Raw genomic sequence first — 17,815 nt, 5'->3', positions numbered from 1 at the left:
GAAGCAATGCTCTGACCTAAGGTAAGCTCTTGCCTGCCCGGACTAGCAGCGAGCGTGCCTCGGTGCTGCACGTGCATCGCAGTGCACCCGAGTTGGGGACTCCCATGCTGCGCAGCCCATGCAGGACCTCGCGCCGGCGTCCCGCACCACCGGACCCCATCCCTGCAAGGAGCACGACCCACTTGCCTAAGGGGAGGTAGGGTACTGCTGGCCTAATGGGAGGTCAGGTACTGCGGGCAGCTGTGCGGCGCAAGGCCTGTGCATCAATGGCCTTTGCACCCCGAGGGTGGTGGGCGTGCAGGGGTGGGTGCTGGGGTGCAATGTCCCCAGGAGCAAAGGGGCTCCGTTTCACGCTGGGTGTCCCCCTCCCCTGCCTGCCTTTGCACCAGGTTGCAGCCCCGCTGTCACCCTCTGCCCGGATTTGGGGTGCAGGGGAGCGAAATACCGGGACTGCCAGTGTGGCTGGAGCCAGGCGCTGCTCCCCACCCCAAGCAGCGCCTTGGGCCGGGGGGGGAGCTCCCGGGGTCGTTGCCGCCGGGACCCCGGCCCGGGCCCCCCCCCCCGCGGCTCTGGCGGCTGCGAGAGCGGCCGGGACTCGCACTAATAATAATAATAACACTAACAATAATAATTTAAAAAAGCCGAAGCGCGGATCCCCCGCCTCCCCGCGGCGTACCGTCCCTGCGGGCTGGCGAGCCCCACCGGCCGCCCGCTGCCGCAGCGCCTGGGGCCGGCCGGGGCAGCCCCCTCCCGCGGCTGCGGGCGCGGGGGGGCGGCGCAGGGAGGCTCGGCCTGTGCAGCCCCCTCCCTCCTCTCCTCCCTTCCCTCCCTCCTCCCATGCCAACCTGCTGCCGCCTTTGTCAGCGCAGCCCGGCGCTATGGCATCCTGCTGGGGGTTCAGGCTCGGAGTCTTCTTCCTCCTCCTCCTCCTCCTCCTCCTCCTCCTCGCTGGGAAGCGGCTGCTGCAGCGGCAGAACCAGCCGTGACGGCCGCGCTCTCCGGGCAAGAGGCAGGCGGAGCCCCCAGGTGAGCCCCAGGTGCGGGGAGGGGGGCACGGATGTGCAAAGGGGGGGGGGGGGGGTGGCAGAAAGGGGCGCCGAGGACAAGCGCCCTCCGCTCTCCATCCCCCAGGGATGCCCTGGGGACCGGGGGTGCCGGGGAGAGGGCTTCAGCACCGGCTCCCCCCGCCGTGTTGGGGGCAGGTGGGGTAAGTGAAGGTAAGAGACCCCCCCCCCAGCCCCTGTAGTCCCACCTCTTTGTCAGGCTCCCTGGGAAAGGGAAGACTCAAAAATCTCGAAACTCCATCTGTGACTTGGGCAGCTCCACTTCAGTCCTGCACAGCTGGATCTGCCTGTGGGCAGCTGGAGGGGGGCAAGGGGTGAACCCCGGCCTGGGCCCAGGGGCCCCCAAACCCCAAGTGGGGAGCCTGGAGGTATGGGGAGCACCAGGGATGGGGACCAGGGAAGCCGGACCTATCAGGGTGAGGAAGCTGGTCTGTGCGGAGTCAGGTCCGGGGTGGCAGTGGGGTTGTTACAGGTTTGCCATGCAAAAATCCAGGTTGCCCACAGATGGAATAAATTGCTCACATTTAACTCGATTAGACCTTTTTGTGTCTATCTGTCAGTGTTTGCAATGGTGTCTCCTTATGCAAAAATTTTCGGGAAAAATGTGGCTTGGATGTGCTCTAATATTGTATCGAGAGGACAGTATTTATGTGTGTTTGTATGGGCCAATAGTTGGCAAAGAATAACCAAGAGCATATGATGCAGTAATAATTCAAGTAATTTATTGCACAGTTTTAGAATGATTGTTTGCACTTTTCCAGATCATATAGACACCTTAACCTGGATTGCATAACTGAACAATGCGAATAATCTGCCTAATATTATTGTGCAAGAAAAATCAATGGCAAACCTTGTTTGACTTGAGCCCTGACACGGCTGTGAGGGTATGCTGCCTTTATCCACAAGTTCCCCATTAATTTATGCACTGGGAGCCTTTAAAAACTGCTGAATTCTGGTGGGGGGCTGAAGTGTTGTGCAGAGCCTCCCTCTGTTAAGGAGCTGGGTTTATAAAGCGTGGTTTTCCAAGGCTTGTTCACACAAGATAAGAGCCAGAAAATAGCAACTTCTTCCAGTGCTAGTTCCCACCGAACCCCCCGGTGAACCGCAGATGAGGTTAGCGGTGGGATGCCTGGGAGGGTGCAAAGCGTGCAGAGGGTGTTCCTGTGCAGAACAGCAGCGAGCCGCTGGCAAGTGCGGGTGCACAAGCCCTGTGAGCTCCCAGGCTGCAGGCGTTTGTCCCCTTCGGCTCTGGAGGAGTGAATAAAAATCACACCAGCGAGGCAGGGAGCCAGCACACATCTCCTACCTGCTCACCCTGCTCCCGGACAGCTGAGGGAACGGTCCGGAGGAGTCGGGCTGTTCGGGAGGGTTTTCCTCTTCAATGAAAGCTGGAGAGAAGCGATTGCCGTTGCGCGGGCAGGGCTCCAAAGTGCGCTTTTTAGTTTTCTTTTTAATGAGCAGCAGAAGGCAGGGGGAGGAGGAGGAGGAAGAAGGTGTGCGGAAACCAGCATTGTTTCCCCAAGTGCCGGCTCCTGTGTGCATGGTGGAAGCCAGATGGGGCTCGAGATGTCCATTCGTTTGTCAGAAATTTCTTAATGTTTTGACAGAGAAATGGATTTGTGAGTATGGGAGAAAACAAGAACTGAATTCCATCTCAATAGGTTACATGTTTCATGCAAGGCGTGAGTTGCCTGCCTTGTTTTATAGTATCTGGCGCTGGCAAGACAGGCTGAAAGATTTATGAGCTCAAGTTAATAGTAAAACAGCGTATTACAGGCTGTATATTAATGTTCTTCTGCGCTGAAGTAGCTGGCTCTTTCTGGGGGAATTTATGCAAGGATCACTTGCTCTGTCTGTCGTCGCCGTAATGGTATTATAGGGTGGCCCGTTAGTCACCGTGGGGGGAAGCAAAACAAGGATGCTGTTTCCCTCTCGGCTGGCAAATCAAAGGGAGAGGGGAAATGATGACTCCAGCAACCGCATCCGTGTATTAGCTGCACCTGCTGTGGATATTGGGAAATGGGGAGAGCAAATGTCAGAGGCACAAAGAGCAGGGAAGGAAATGAAGGAGGAAATAATAGAGGAAGATAACGTCTGTCTGCCAGTGGCCACGATTCAGGCTCATGCAAGGCGTCTTGCCACCCTGCAGCTGCTCAGGGAAGTCTAGTGGTGGGACTTTCTCTTGAATCTCGTGCTGGGATTTACCTGCCCTGATGTACGCTGCCCTTAGCCCATGCAGTAGGGCAGGGTTTGGGCTGAAGGTGCCACAGGAGAAAGCGGGCAGGGCAACTGGAGAGCAGTTTACTTATTTCATTAATTCCTGTGGATGGTGAATTTATAGGGTAGTTAGGAGGTGAGGGGGACCTCCCCACCCTGGCACTGATTTGGGAAGTGGTGAGGAGAGAAAGTGCATTCTGGCGTTTCTGCGGTGAAGCAAGCTGCACGAAAGAGTACACGGCTTCCCCTAGTGTGGAGGACCACAGGGGAGAGGTTGTACGGAGGATTGATTCCTAAAGACACCAGAAAATAGAACAGTATATTCCCTTTGTGCAGCAGAAAGCACCACTAGGGATGGAGGTTGCAATCGTAATATTCTTGGTCTTCTCCTCCAGAGGCTGAGATAGTGGGTTAATGGTAAGAAGAGAGCTCAGTTCATTGCTCTTGGTGCTGGGCAAGAAGACATTGATTTGTGGTAAGGTTGGAGCTCATCTGTGTGCAAGGAGAGTCAGACCCCATCGACTGGCCGTGCAATATGATGCTGTACAAGTCCATGCTGGGATATAATTGTGCTGTGAGAGCAGTGAATGTCGAATCTTAGGAAGCTGAGTCAAAGCGAACCTCTCGGTGTCAATATAACAAAAATCATTAAAGACAAAATGTTAAGTGGCTCCTTTGGTCGGAGACTGTCTTGCTGAAGATAAATAAGCTAGATCCTGTCCCTGTGTCTGGTTAGCTCCATGTCTCTGGAGACCAAAGTCAGTTTTGGGGTGGTTTGGAGGGTGCGTGTGGCTGCTGGTATTGAAGGTAAGGTACGAGGATGTTGGTGGAATTGAGGCCATCCGAGGAGGCCCCATGCTGCTGCTCTTGCTGTGGGCGCTTTCATTCACTTTTCTGCTTTTGACTGATTCATGACCCCGTACCCTCTCTAAAAGGTCTTCCTGTGCTTATTTTGGAGCTTTGCATTTATGTGCCACGTCCAGGTTTATTCTGGTCCTGCTTTGAGAGATAACGAATGAATGTGGACATAACAGCTGAGATGGTGCATGGCCAAGTGGTTGGCACCTGGATGTGGCAGCTCCCGGGGTTACTTGCCAAGAGGCACCTGTCTCTGTCGCAGGCTGTTAGGAGGTTTGACAACAGACAGGGGAGCTTAATGTGCCACTGAAAAACTTGGCACCGTTTTTTTACATCCCTGACCCAGGAAACAAGATTTCAAGGCCCTTTTATATTGTCCTTATGGGGTAATACATCCTATTCTTCACAGCCTGAATCTGTTGCATGCTCCACTAGCAATGTTTCTGATGCTCTGGCACAAAGGAGCACCCATTTCTGTGTCCAGGCTGAAGACCAAAGGTACCTTTCGCACCAGAAAGCTGTTTTTGAATAGCCAAGGGGTGAAGAGGAAATTATTCCAACTCCTAGCTAGCTTGGTTTTCTTCAAGGTCTACATCTGATATTGCAACCTGCCTTTGCAATTCCCACCTCCCATAGCTGAGCCTCAACTGAGCGAATTGGCCGAATTCCCACCTCAGCAGGCTCAGCTTTCTCCCGGTCGCCCTCATCTTAAAGCCTCTGTCACCTCCCCATCCCCTCACTGCTTTACAGCTGACCGCCATCTCTCGGGCTTGGCTCTGGGAGCACAGGGTCCCAGGCTGAGCTAAACCAGGTCTAGCAGAGCTCCTTTGCTTGGGATCCGTGTGTCAGTGCCGGTGCCTTACTGCTTGGGTATGGGTTGGCGTTCCCAAACCAAGGCTCCTTCTTGGTGCTAAATAATGTGAAGTTTGGGGGTATGCAGGGTTTCCACTGAACTTACCAAACTTGTCAGCATTCAGCACCTTTTGAAAATCAGGCTGCACCTAAGTTTTACTAGATTCATAGAATTTAGAAACCTGAATTGAAGTTAAAACCTCTGATGAGAGGGGCATGCTAAGAATGGCTTGCTACAAAACAAAAAATGTCAAGAAGCTGTACCTAGGATATCCTCACAGAATAAAGACAGAAAGGTAGGGAACAAAATGGATTGACAGTTTTAAGAAATATGGTATTGCAAACTGGCTACTTTTGTATTTCAGCAGGAGTGTGAGTGAGGAGAAGGTGGGGTGCTGGGAGGTCCGTGCAGACAGAATAGAGTGTATGTCAGATTGTGACAATGCATAGCCAGGTGAGGGTTTTGCAAGAAGCTGTGAAGTTATAAATGGGAGGAGATAGTTGCTTTTGCTGGTATTCAGCCTGGAGGTGACAAAAAGACAGATTTCCACTCTTGCCCCAAATGGTAGATTTATAACATGCAGAAAATTGACTTGCAATGCCAGTCCCCTGGCAGCTGGGAAAGTCTCTGAGCCCCGCATGTGAAGTTTACTCTGAGAGTGCTTGGTGGCTTTGGTGGCAGACAGAGCAGTTTGGACCTAGCTTGGGAGCTTAATTTTCTAATGATGACATGTCAGTGAGATACAAAAGCTGGCTGTTAAAAGGGCTGTGCCTCCGAGCATACACTGTTGATAAAGAGAAAGGGAATACAAGCATCCTCCTCCAGCTTTTAGCCTTACTTTCTGCAGCCAAGCACTGAGCAATGTAACATTTTTGCTCTTTTGTCAGTTAGCAGAAGAGTTATGCTTCTATGCATAATACACGAGCTTTAAAAGCAAACATGCGTGCAGCGGAGGTGTTGGAAAATCCCTGTAGCCATTGGTTTCTGAGAGTAGTATTTACAATCACAGAAATACATTCACGTTGCTGCTGCTCAGCTTCTGATCATACGCAGCAGAAAGATGCTACTTAAATAAACAGCCAAGTTGGTATGAAGACTTTTTTCATATTCTTATGGGCAACCTGGTGGTTTTCTTTTTTCCCTCTGGAAGATGTTACTGTGGTGTTTGCTATGAAAGCCGATGTGTGTTGGCTTCTGGTGCTGAGAACGATCGCCAGTGTGTAATGTCAGGGCAAGATGAAAGGCTACAAGAAAGGGAACAGGAGCCCTGTATTCCTGGAGTGGTGCTCAGGAGTCCTGAGATTTTTGGCTGGGAGGTGACTTTTTAAATGAGTAATAATAAACCTTGCAAGCCCGATTTTTGTGCTTTGCCATTTGGGTGAATATTCTGTGCTTGATGCAGGTGGAGAGGCTAGTTCCAGGGGTAATCTAAGGGTGGGAGTGAATGGGTAAGATAACATAGCTTTTTGGGGAAGGCAAAATATTTTTGTCATTCCTATCAGTAAGAATAACAAAGATAAAGTGACCAAACATAGGAATTGGCAGACTGCATCATCCTGTGCTCTCTCCTAGTAGCCAGCAGCAGAGACACTGACAAGGATACTCACAGTAGGCAGATGAAAAATAATCTGCCCCCCATCAACATCCTTTCCTAATCCATAATAGCTAGAGGTTGGTTTCAACTCTGAAAGCGCAGGGGTTTATATCCTTCCCAAGATGTTTGCTAGTGTTAGCTGTGCTTGCTTGAGCTAGTCTTGTTATCCACATAACTGTGCAGCCTTCGCTCTCTACCTCTGCCCTGTCATTTTGGGCTGGTGAATGGAGCTGCACTCCCCCAGTATCTCTGGGAGCACATCGCTGAAGAGGATGTTTTCTGTCCTTGATATTTCACAGTCTTCAAATTCACCCTGATTGGCAGCCAGCCCTCTTGCATCTGCTGGAATGATTTCAAGATTTAGTGGGATATTTTTTTGTGTGTTTTGTTTATCTCTCTCTGCTCTTTTCTAAATCTTGCACTTTGTAGCTGAAATGGGGCTCACAGAGACTTTTTACATGGGACTGGGCAGCTTTTCTGTTCCTGAATCGTAAACTCAGGAAAAGGTATTTCTGGAAAAAGTGTCATGGTATCCAGAGGAGATAATTCAAAGTAGAGGAGAAAATAATAAATAAATAAGCAAGATGGTAATTATGTGCTCACATAACTTCTAAAAACATGTCAGAAGTTTATTCTCACAAAATCTTCCTGAGAGCCATTTGCAGTCAGATATGAAAACAGCTGGGCTTGTCATGGTGTGGTAGATCATCTCTGGTTAGGCTAGGGCTAGAATTATTGCCAAACAATTTGACATGTCTGTACTTTCAACCTCTCACAAGTTGGTAAGAAATTCTGTGAAAGCCCTGTAGCAATCAGGCTGGGATTGTATATCTGCCATTAGTTCAGCCCCTCCAAAGCTTCTGCTGTTTATTCACTTGCTCCCTTTAGTAGACACTGACATAAATGAGTCTCCTTGGATGAAATCCTGATTCCATTTCAGTATTGATTTCATCAATGCTAGGATTACAGCCTGGAGTTCAAAAACATGAGAATGGGTTACACAAGCAAGCCCTTGCCTGCATGGCTGGGGAGTCAGGTCCCATCTGTGGCTGAATTACAAGGTTCTGAATATTATCTCTGGATGACTTACAGTCTTTTTTGTTTGCTGTTGTGTGTTGCTGTAGAAGTGGAAAGCAGTTTCCAGGCTAAACAAAAAAAAAATACACTTAAGCCATGGAGTCCAACCAGGAATCCTCACTTTTCCTAGTGAAGATCTTGGAGGAGCTGGATACGAAGCAAAATACAGTTTCTTACCAGGACCTCTGCAAGTCCCTGTGTGCAAGGTTTGATTTATCCCAGTTGGCCAAGCTCAGAAGTGTGCTGTTTTACACCGCTTGCCTGGATCCTAATTTCCCAGCGACTTTGTTCAAAGACAAAATGAGATGCACTGTAAACAATCAGCAATCAAAGAAAATCATGGTTGCAGCAGATATAGTAACAATATTCAACCTCATACAAATGAATGGGGGAGTGGCCAAGGAGAAACTTCCAGTTGCAAGGCAGAAAGTGAAGAAGAAAGAGTCGTTCGAGTCCTGTAGATCTGACACGGAAATCTGCAATATGGCAGACTGCGTGCCCAACTGCGAGCTGAATGACCAGGAGTTTAACCGGGGCTTTCCAGTGAGAAGGTCTTCAAAATGCAGAAAGATGGACTGCAAAGACTGTCAACAGTTTGTCCCCTCGTCAGAACCCAACTTTTTGCTTGGTGTTAATAAGGAGATGAAGGGCCGGGCTGCCTCTCTGGACAGGCTACAGGCGCTGGCGTCCTACTCCATCGCCACGTCTCCACCATGCGAGATGCAGAGTACGTACTTCCCCATGAACATTGAAAATGAATCTATTTCAGACCAGGACTCCTTGCCTATAAGTGCAGGCATAAAAGAAACCTTCATTTCAAATGACGAGCCATTTGTGATGCAGTCGTGTGTCCAGAAAAGAAATATATTCAAAGAAGATTTTCATAATCTGATTACAATATCTCCCAACTTAATACCATCCAACAAAAAAACAGAAGATGGACACAGAGAGCCTCAGAACAGGAAAGAAAGCTCTAAGCAGGCTTTCTTCAACCACAGCTTTGAAATGCCATACAGCAGCCAGTACTTGAATCCAGTTTATTCTCCTATACCAGACAAAAGACGAGTGAAGCACGAAAGTTTAGATGATCTTCAAGCTTCAACGTATTTTGGCCCAACTACTATTCTCGGGCCCCAGGACACCAAAAAGTGGACTGGAAAGCCAACCAAGCAAACTGCATGGCCAGCTAAAAGCTGGAGTTTAAATACTGAGGAGGTACCTGACTTTGAACGATCATTTTTTAATAGGAAGCAGTCTGAAGAGAAGCCGCGATACCAGAGTTCAAACAACCCATCTCCAAACTTTCCTTCAGCTGACAGGCATCAGTCCTACCTAAACACAAAAGATCAGCAACCAATTATGCAGGCAAACTATGCTGTGAAACCAAATGGGCATAAACCCAAGGAAATTCCTTCCATTCTAGACGTGGAGAAGCATGAGCCAGTCAAAAAGTTTAAAGATAAAAGCATTAATTGTTCTTCTGTTCAGATTTTAAGCATTGACAGGACCACGAGTGTTGGGACACAAACAGAGCAGCAAGTTCTGGACCACAAGAAATGCAAGGATTTGTGTGCGGCGGGCCAAGCCAAGTACGGAGAGCGACACTCTCTTAAGCAGTCGGATGATGACTCTGAAATTGTGAGCGATGACATCAGTGACATTTTCCGGTTTTTGGATGACATGAGTATCAGCGGGTCGACGGGAGTGATGCAGTCTTCATGCTACAACAGTACTGGTTCCTTGTCTCAGGTGCATAAATCAGACTGTGAGAGCTCACCTGAGCACAATTTGACTAAAATCTCCAACGGGAGTGCCTGTAACAAATTGGATAAAGTGGTCCGGGCAGACGTCAGTAATACAGATGATGAACTGAAAACGAGCGTCTGCAAATTAGTTTTGAGGATTGGCGAAATAGAGAAGAAACTGGAATCTCTGTCTGGCGTTCGAGAAGAAATCTCCCAAGTCCTGGGAAAATTGAGCAAGTTGGATCAAAAAATTCAGCAGCCAGAGAAGGTCAGCGTACAAATAGATCTCAATTCTTTGACAAGTGATGCTGCATCAGATGAGAGTAACTCCCCGCAGATATTTCAGTGCCACAATACTCCTCATGGAGGCAAACTAGAGAATAATCCAGAATGGTGCTGTTCAGACGCCAGTGGAAGTAATAGCGAGAGTCTTCGAGTAAAAGCCTTAAAAAAAAGTTTATTTACTAGGAGGTCATCAAGATCATTAACAGAGGAAAATAGTGCAACTGAATCCAAAATAGCAAGTATTTCAAACTCTCCCCGAGACTGGAGAGCTATTACTTACACCAACCAAGTTGGCATTACGGAAGAGGAGATGAAAGAGAGAGATGGAGGAGAGAATAAGGACTGGCACAGGAAATCTAAAGAGGTAATTTCCACTTTAACTCGCATAATAAGCACTTAAAAATAATCTAGTTATGAATGTCTTCCACAGTCATCACAAGCCTCAGAGTATGACAATACTTTGCCATGCCATATTATGCCTGTCTTTATTGTTATCATAATTGAGTGATTTTGTACCTATACATTCTTGCTTGGCAGCTGCAATATGGTCAAGTTGTTCCTTAGAAGCACTTTGCTTGTTTGAAAAGGGAGGGGGAGTCACGTGGGTGAGATCTTTGGAAGATGATGGTATTCTTCATCATCAGCGGCGACATAAGGAAGCTGGGTAATTAACTTGGTGAAAAGGGTGTGAGGAAAATTGAAATTCTCTAGTGGATGTTTTAGAAGGGATATTTTGAAATTGCATTGTGATGGCTTTTATGAGAGAAGTATGTACATATTTAAAAGGCAACAAAAAAGATTCATGGATTCAAATCCCTCAAGAAAAGAATCCTTGTACGTGTCCTGTGGGATGCAAACTGTAGTTATGTTCTCTATATCTGGCTTTCACAGCCATTTACATGACTCTTAAACCTCCCATTGAGGAAATGCAGCATAGCTGTGGTCTTGTTTTGGTCACTTATAAAAACTCTGCCCATCCCTCCCAACAGCCCGCTGCTGTCTTCACGGATTGCACAGCTCTTGTGGCTGTCCTTGCGCTGGGCTCTGGTTGCTGCTCAGTTGAAACTGCGCATGGTGTGAGCAGTTGTGTCTGTTTTATGGACAGTGGAGAGGGTGGGTGTCCTTCGGCTCCGTCGTCAATCAGGACCACGTGATGGGCATGCTGCACCTCCTTATGATGGGGAGTGAGGGCAGAGAAGGATTGAGAAAAGAGAGAAAGAGATTTGATGGAAATAAGTGTAGTTGGGTGAACAAAAAACCATTAACCATGGGTTATTAGTAGGTTATAGAAGGGGAAGAAAGTTACCCTTAGTAAACCCAAACCTTGGCTTTTCTGTGCATTGATCTGACCAGGATGAAATGCTGACTTTCAAAGTCCCTTCCTCACTTCTGCAGTAGACCGTGGCTGACACTGGATTGCTACCGTGGATGGTGCGGTGTCAAGGGGGTGCTACCTAGGGGCTTCCCTCTAGACGTTTTCCTGTTAAGATTTGATCTGGAAACAGAAATCTAGAAGTCTGCATGGGTGTGTCAGCTTTTCCAGATCAGCTAGGCTTTTCTGGATGTCGGGGTAATTTTCAGAATAGTTTTATAATCTGTAAACAGTACAAAACCTAAATTTCCTCTGCTGCATCAGCTTTGTGTTCATGTTATTGTGAACATGGAGTTGTGTCTGTAAAATATCTCTTTGGTCTGGTTGTGAGGAGAAGGTGGGGAAATGGATTAAGGCCATCCAAAACCTTTGTCCTATCTGGTACTTTTTTTATCATGGTGATTCTGAAAGGAATATCTCTGTCCTTTGTGTTTAACCCCCTCATAGTCTTGTTTCTTCTCTCAAATTCTTTTGAACCCTACTGCAGGCAGACAGGCAATATGAAATCCCACAGCCACATAGACTCCCTAAACAACCAAAAGATGCTTTCTTGATTGAACAAGTCTTTAGTCCTCATCCCTACCCTGCATCACTCAAGTCACACATGAAAAGCAACCCGCTGTACACAGACATGAGGTTGACCGAGCTGGCTGAAGTGAAACGCGCCCAGCCGTCTTGGACCATAGAGGAATACACGAGGAATTCGGGGGATAAAGGCAAGATTGCAGCACTGGATCTACAAGTGAGTCCTGTTTGTTTAATTTGAATGGCTTGATTACGAATGGGTATTGCCAGAATATGCGTTTAAGAAGGGATTTGGATAGCTCAGGAAGGAGCTATGCGGTGTTGAGCCTCTAATCTTGCTGATCCCTATCCATCCTGGCCAGGGACAAAGAAAAATTTAGATGTTTGATTGCTGAATGGTGATCCTTGACTGGTTGGTATCCCCAGCTTATTCTGCAATGGAGTCATGTCTGCTAAGCCATTGCGGTGTTAGTAGCTCTGAAGATGAGTTTAGGGGTAAAGGGGTGCAGAAATGAACCAGTCCCTAACTGAAGCAAGGCAGAGTGATACAGGAGCTGGCATTGCTGCTTTTTCTTTCACCTGTGTTCTATCTGAATTGTTCACAGAGAATTTAAATGTTAGGGCTTTTTCCATTTTGCTAGGGACATGAAACTTGTTTGCATTTTAGTTCAGCTTGGAAGTGTGCAGGCTCTTCTGCAACAAGCAGAGCAGAGCAAGTTACTGGCAGACAAATCCAAATTTTTTATTTAAATTTTCCCAAACTGTGCTGTATTTGAAATCACAATCCTGATATATCATGGGCTGCCCATACCCAGGACTGAGTGACCACGTTGGATGCCCTGTCTAGCCTGATAAACGCAAGACGTCTTCTAGGAAGGAAGATATCTGAACACAGGATTAAAGAGGAAGCATGAAGAATAACATCCAAAATGTGTAAAGACCAAACAAATGTTGCAGTATTTGGTCATGAAACACAAAATGCATCACATAATGAAATCCACGCTGATGTACAGATCACTGTGTATCATTTATATGCATTTCTACAGCAGGATGCAGAGCCAGCAGGGAGACTGGTGCTGACCTCAGGCATTTTGGGCTCCTTGCATGTGTGTGCACACCCCAGAGCAGAGGAAGCTGCCTCAGCTAGCTACGGGCTTGGCAGCAGTTGGGGTACACTGACCACCACCACACTAACACAGCTCTGTGATCGCCGGTCTGTGGGGTGCAGCCATACTCAAGCAGGGAGTCTGCTTGTCTCCAAAGCTTGTTTGCCAGGGAAGGTGGCATGCAAGAGCCTGAGACTTGCAGTTCCACATCAGCTCTTGATGGCTCACTGCTGAGGTACCTAACCCAGCTCCAAACCCATCAGACTAAGCCCTAGGAGACCATCAAGGTACTATGAGAAAGACTTGGTTAGCCCAAGGAGAACTGCCATGCCTCATGACCCCATGTCAGCTGGTTTGGAATTAAAACCATCACTCACACTGTTGCTGTAGTGCAGCTCCCACGAGTGTTTGTGCAGGAATTTGTGCATAACAAGCTTACCTCCTGGCTCGGTGCATGCAAACTTCCCTGTCCTCACCAGCCCCTGCTCCTTGCTGTGGCTAAAGGGCACTCAGAGAGAAGCCAGGTAGCACAGGGACTAGGCTACATCTTGCATCAGCTACCTGCTGCTTTTTTAGGTTTTAATAGCTTTAGAGGGCTTACTAAATTCCTCACCCTGGCATTGCAGACTGTATGCTAGAGTAGGGATAGGCTGAAAGAAGTTCCTCTGCAGCAGGCAGTCGCGAAGCATCCCCTACCTGCTGCGCGGAGGCAACAAGGGAGGTGATATTTGGAGGCAAAGCTCCCCTGGGAGAAGTGTTCTCCATCTGCTCCTCATAGGGCCGTTCCGTTCCCTGTAAGCAGCTCTGCGTGACTGTGAGCAAACCAGAGAAATCGGCTTATTGCCATCATTTATCTTTAGGATAAAGGTGATAAAACTTTACTGGTTTGATTCTCTCCCTCCAAAAGGACTGTCAGAATTGCATCTACTCTGCAAAGCCCATGTCTAGACGTTATAATAGAGCTTACTGACAAACTTAAAAAATAGACACAGACTGATGAGTGGGTTTTTTTCCCAGTGATTAAGTTTATTAGAACTGAAAGTAAATACATTATGCTTTAATGAACATTCCTACGTCTGGCAATGAAATGAGAAAGGAAGCTGATTAACAGTAATGGGCCTTTTTAATAATGCATCTTCCTTCTGAAGTAGTTAAAAGGTCAATACCAAGGCAGAGAGGTCCAAAACTGTAATTTCCTTGAAGCGTAGCATTGACTATCTTTGGAGTTTTTCTACCTTTGTTTATTTAAAATTTCTCCTGGCACTTGACAAGTCTGCTGGGTTTTCCTTCAAAAAAAAAGAAACTGCAAAACTAGAGTCAGGCTAAAGTTTGTCCCAGGTGTGGGGTCTGTGTGAGATCTCATCGCTTCGCTCTCTGTATGATGATCCACTGGGACAAAACTTTGTCAGGCTATTTTCTGATGCCTTTAGAGATGAGGTTGCTCATTTTTTCCGGAAGGCTGGAATAGGTCATTCAGAGCCCGAACGGTACAATCTCAGACTCAGCTGATGGTCTCTGTTTTGGCATACTAGTGCTATCATAGAGATCTCCCTTAAATGATCATGAAACTCTTGATCAATTTTAATTGTTTATTTCTGGGGTAGCTATAAAATCACTTCTTGTAGTTGTTCTGTACATAAAGCAAACGCTGCTTTTGGGCAAAGCAAGGTTTCAGCCAGTAGCTCGTGCCCACAAAATCTGAATTAGCCAATTAAAGGCTTACCCAAATCCCTCTCAAGTCAGCTGGAGTTTCTTTGTGCGGAGTCCAACGAGCTTTGGATCAGGTCCGTTACAAGCCCAGATATGGTCTGTGTTAGGGTATTCTCACTGGAACATTTTTATGTGGACTCTTTTTCATTTTGTAAAGAAATGGCCTTTTGGAGCCCCAGACACAGGAGACAGCTTTGAGGAAAAGCTGTCATTTTTCAAAATGTTCTTTCTGCTTTGTTCCTTTCTGCTGGTAAGTGCAATATAATGCACATATAATATTTGGGTTTTCCCCATTTCCTCCCAATTTTCCCTAACAGGAATGATGAAGGGAAAAATACAAGCAAGGTGGAAATGCAAAGCCTGAAGAGCTCACAAATTCTAAAGAAGAAAAAACTAAAATATAAAAAAGAGGGAAATAAAACATTCAGATGGAGACACTGATAGAGTTCCCCAGGTTGCCTTTTTTGTTGTTTTTTGGGGGGTTGGGTTTTTTTTGTTTGTTTGTTTAGCTGTGTGGAATGGGAGGGCAGTGTCTTCCATTTCTTAAGCATACTCTGAAAATCACTTCCAGCCCAGGGAGACTCAGACTTTGGCAATGAGCAGAGTATTGCTTCCTGTGGAAATATGGATTGTGCCACTGGGGTTAAATGGTCTCATCTGTGGAGACGGTCCAGAGTAACGTGCAGTATCAAATGGTATGCCAGGTGTCCAGTTCCCTTTCTCGCCTCTAAAACTGAGACAGCATCATGCACCCAGGTGATTTTCAAAAGAAGAAGCTGGAGGGAGAGCTAGAAGCTGAGGGTCACCTTGTCCTGGGTGATTTTGTGGAAAGCCACTATCAGCCCCTCCACGGGGTGTTCAGCACCCGCTGCCTGCGCTTGTGTATTCCCATGCTGAAACGAAGGGCTGGTGTCCCCAGGCATTGCCGTTCCAGAAGGGGTCTGCAAATTGCCCATCCAGAGGGATGGGGTGCTGGATGGGGCTGGGCAATCGCACCCTGCAAGCAAGTTAGGGTTAGCTTTAGAAAATGTAGTGCATGAGGAGTATATGTGAAGAACCCTTCCCATCAGCTGGGCTTTAATAATTTAAAAAGCAGTAACAGACCAGTAGTTGCTGACATCTCTGCTGTCTAGCAGATTAAAGAGATTTTATTTAAATGCCATCCAAGATGACAAAGTTTCTGGCAAATCAGAGGTACGTGAGGGATTTTACAGCAGAATTATACTGTTGCAGGAGTTTATTTTTTGCAGTATTCTGTTGCAACTTTTGTCAGCCTTATGGAACTGGGACCAGGAGTTGAAGGGATGTGAGAAGCGGCAATAACCCACTTTATCCTGACAGCAGACCCAGATGCAGTTGGGAGGCCTTCAGGCACATCTGCTTGCTTTATTTATGTTATTAATGACAGATCCCAGACAATTAACAACTGTTTCCTTTTAATTTTTAGACTCAAGAATCTTTAAACCCAAACAACTTAGAATACTGGATGGAAGACATTTATACTCCTGGCTATGATTCCTTATTAAAACGCAAAGAAGCTGAGTTCAGAAGAGCAAAGGTTTGCAAGATAGCTGCCCTGATAGCAGCGGCAGCTTGTACGGTTATTCTGGTCATTGTAGTTCCCATTTGTACAATGAAATCCTGAACCTGCGGACAGACGCGTGACTCCCAGCCGTGTGTATCTCAGATAGCTCATGCTGTGTTTCAAACGTCTGATGGCAAAACTGTAAGGAATTTGCTAAGGAAGAATGTTCTGAGGGTATCCTGATGGAGAATGCTGTAAATGTAGGCAAAACACAAAACAACCAGAGAAACATTTTTTTTTTTTTTTTAAAGTATAATTTTAAATAACAGACTGTGTGGCAGAGTTAATGGGAACTTGGTTCAATTTTTATGCATTTTTAAAAGTGCAATTTTTTTTTTCCTAAAGAAACAATATAATGTTTTACAGAATCAGAGACTGATGAGAATCCAGGCAAAAGAGGAAGGTTGTCTGAGCTGTGTTGCATTTAACGGAGGTATGGGTACATGGAGGTAGCATTGTATAGAAAGGAATGTTCTATATGCATTACATCGAGGAGCTAGGAAAGTCTTAAAGCTCTCTACAATGTAGAAAACTCTGAATGTATTGTATTTATTTAATAGTATTTATGTATTTCATGATCATTTGATTGAAAGCAGACTGTGTAGCCATGAACGGAGTTCATTCCTATGTTCAGATTAAAAAGGGCTCTTTGTATTTGGTCTTGCCCTAAGACCCACTCTGTCATTACTGAGTGCTTAGATAAGTGCAATGTGCTGCAGACCAAAAAGATTATGTTTTAAAGCAATCACAAGAGGTTTTAGTTGCTTCTGTTGAATAACATTTGCATAGAGCTGGCAAACTTGCCTTGCCAAAAGGGTATTCTTTACCTCCGCAGACAGTGAAATTATCTCAATTTCACTCCTGCCAGCAAGCAAAGCTGGCAAATCAAAGCAACCCTCTGTTAAAGTTCTTGGAAATGTAATCTGAACATTTGGGTTTTTTTCTTCACAAAGTCTTTGTGCCTTTTTTTAGACTGTAGATTAAATAGAACTGTTTAATTTTGCTATTTTAAGCCCATAACATAAATCACAGCATAATGGGTACTAATGGAGGTTCTTTTCCCGCAAGCCTTCTATATAGCTCAGAGTGCTCCTCAAACAGCAGGGCTGGTGGTTACTGAGCACTTATATTAAGGGCACAGTTTTTCAACACTAGTGGAAACTTGCTGTTAATGCAATGCATTCGCACGGGGAGATCTTTTTGCTTCCCTCTTGCTAATGTATTTAAGAATGATGGTTGACTCTACCGGACAGCAAGCAGTCTGTATCCCATGGGAGATGTCCATTCGATGAGTTATCCCAAATGCAAATAGCAGGTTCAAAGGAATACTCAAGTTATGACAGAAATTACATGCCATGGTTAGTGAAAGCAAATACCCAGACAGTATTACTCTTCTGTCAAGTATAGATGAAAAAAAAAATATTAAAAAAAATATTTTCAGGAAATAATGTGATCTTGCTGGTCCTCTAAGGGAAAGGAGATTCTTTTAGTGAATGCTCTTTATGTAGGGTAATTTGGTTTCTTCAGAAGCAGCCTCCCTACACGATGACACAGCAGCTAGGAAAGCATCGGATGCTCGTTCCTCCAGCTCTCTGGGATGTGCCACACTCGCTGTTTGTTTCTGGCTGGTTTAAAAAAAGTAGCAAGGAAAGGGTGCGTGGGAGGCGAAGGCTTTGTTGTGACTTTAGATGTGTGACAGTTCTTTCCTGCAGCTGGAGAGCTGTATATGTGCTGCTCGTGTGCTCTATTTTATTTAGGGATAGGTGATCCCTGGGACCGTTGATCCATCAGTAAAACAAGTGTAAGCACAGGGTCGGGTGTCCC

At 46.4% G+C, this 17,815-nt stretch overlaps 1 protein-coding gene across 4 annotated transcripts in view; it reads left to right on the top strand.

The window, feature by feature from the left end:
- The first annotated feature begins 844 nt into the window (after window positions 1–844).
- MINAR1 (membrane integral NOTCH2 associated receptor 1) overlaps window positions 845–17,815 on the top strand; it is a 40,602-nt gene continuing 23,631 nt past the window's right edge. Inside the window, exons 1-4 of one of the 4 annotated variants that reach the window (XR_012837436.1) lie at window positions 845–1,026; window positions 7,721–10,057; window positions 11,553–11,807; window positions 15,854–16,424. Coding sequence is in view for 3 of the 4 variants with exons in the window: in XM_075764565.1 (XP_075620680.1) it covers window positions 7,760–10,057; window positions 11,553–11,807; window positions 15,854–16,051 (2,751 nt within the window). In the remaining variant the exon portion in view is untranslated. Of the gene's footprint in view, window positions 1,027–7,710; window positions 10,058–11,512; window positions 11,808–15,853; window positions 16,996–17,815 lie in introns of those variants that run through there. The other 3 variants (XM_075764565.1, XM_075764564.1, XM_075764566.1) reach the window with 3 other exon arrangements.

Source organism: Balearica regulorum, chromosome 12 (assembly GCF_011004875.1).
Source record: "Balearica regulorum gibbericeps isolate bBalReg1 chromosome 12, bBalReg1.pri, whole genome shotgun sequence".
Classification (NCBI taxonomy): Eukaryota; Metazoa; Chordata; class Aves; order Gruiformes; family Gruidae; genus Balearica; species Balearica regulorum.
This window is presented reverse-complemented; position numbering and strand designations above follow the sequence as displayed.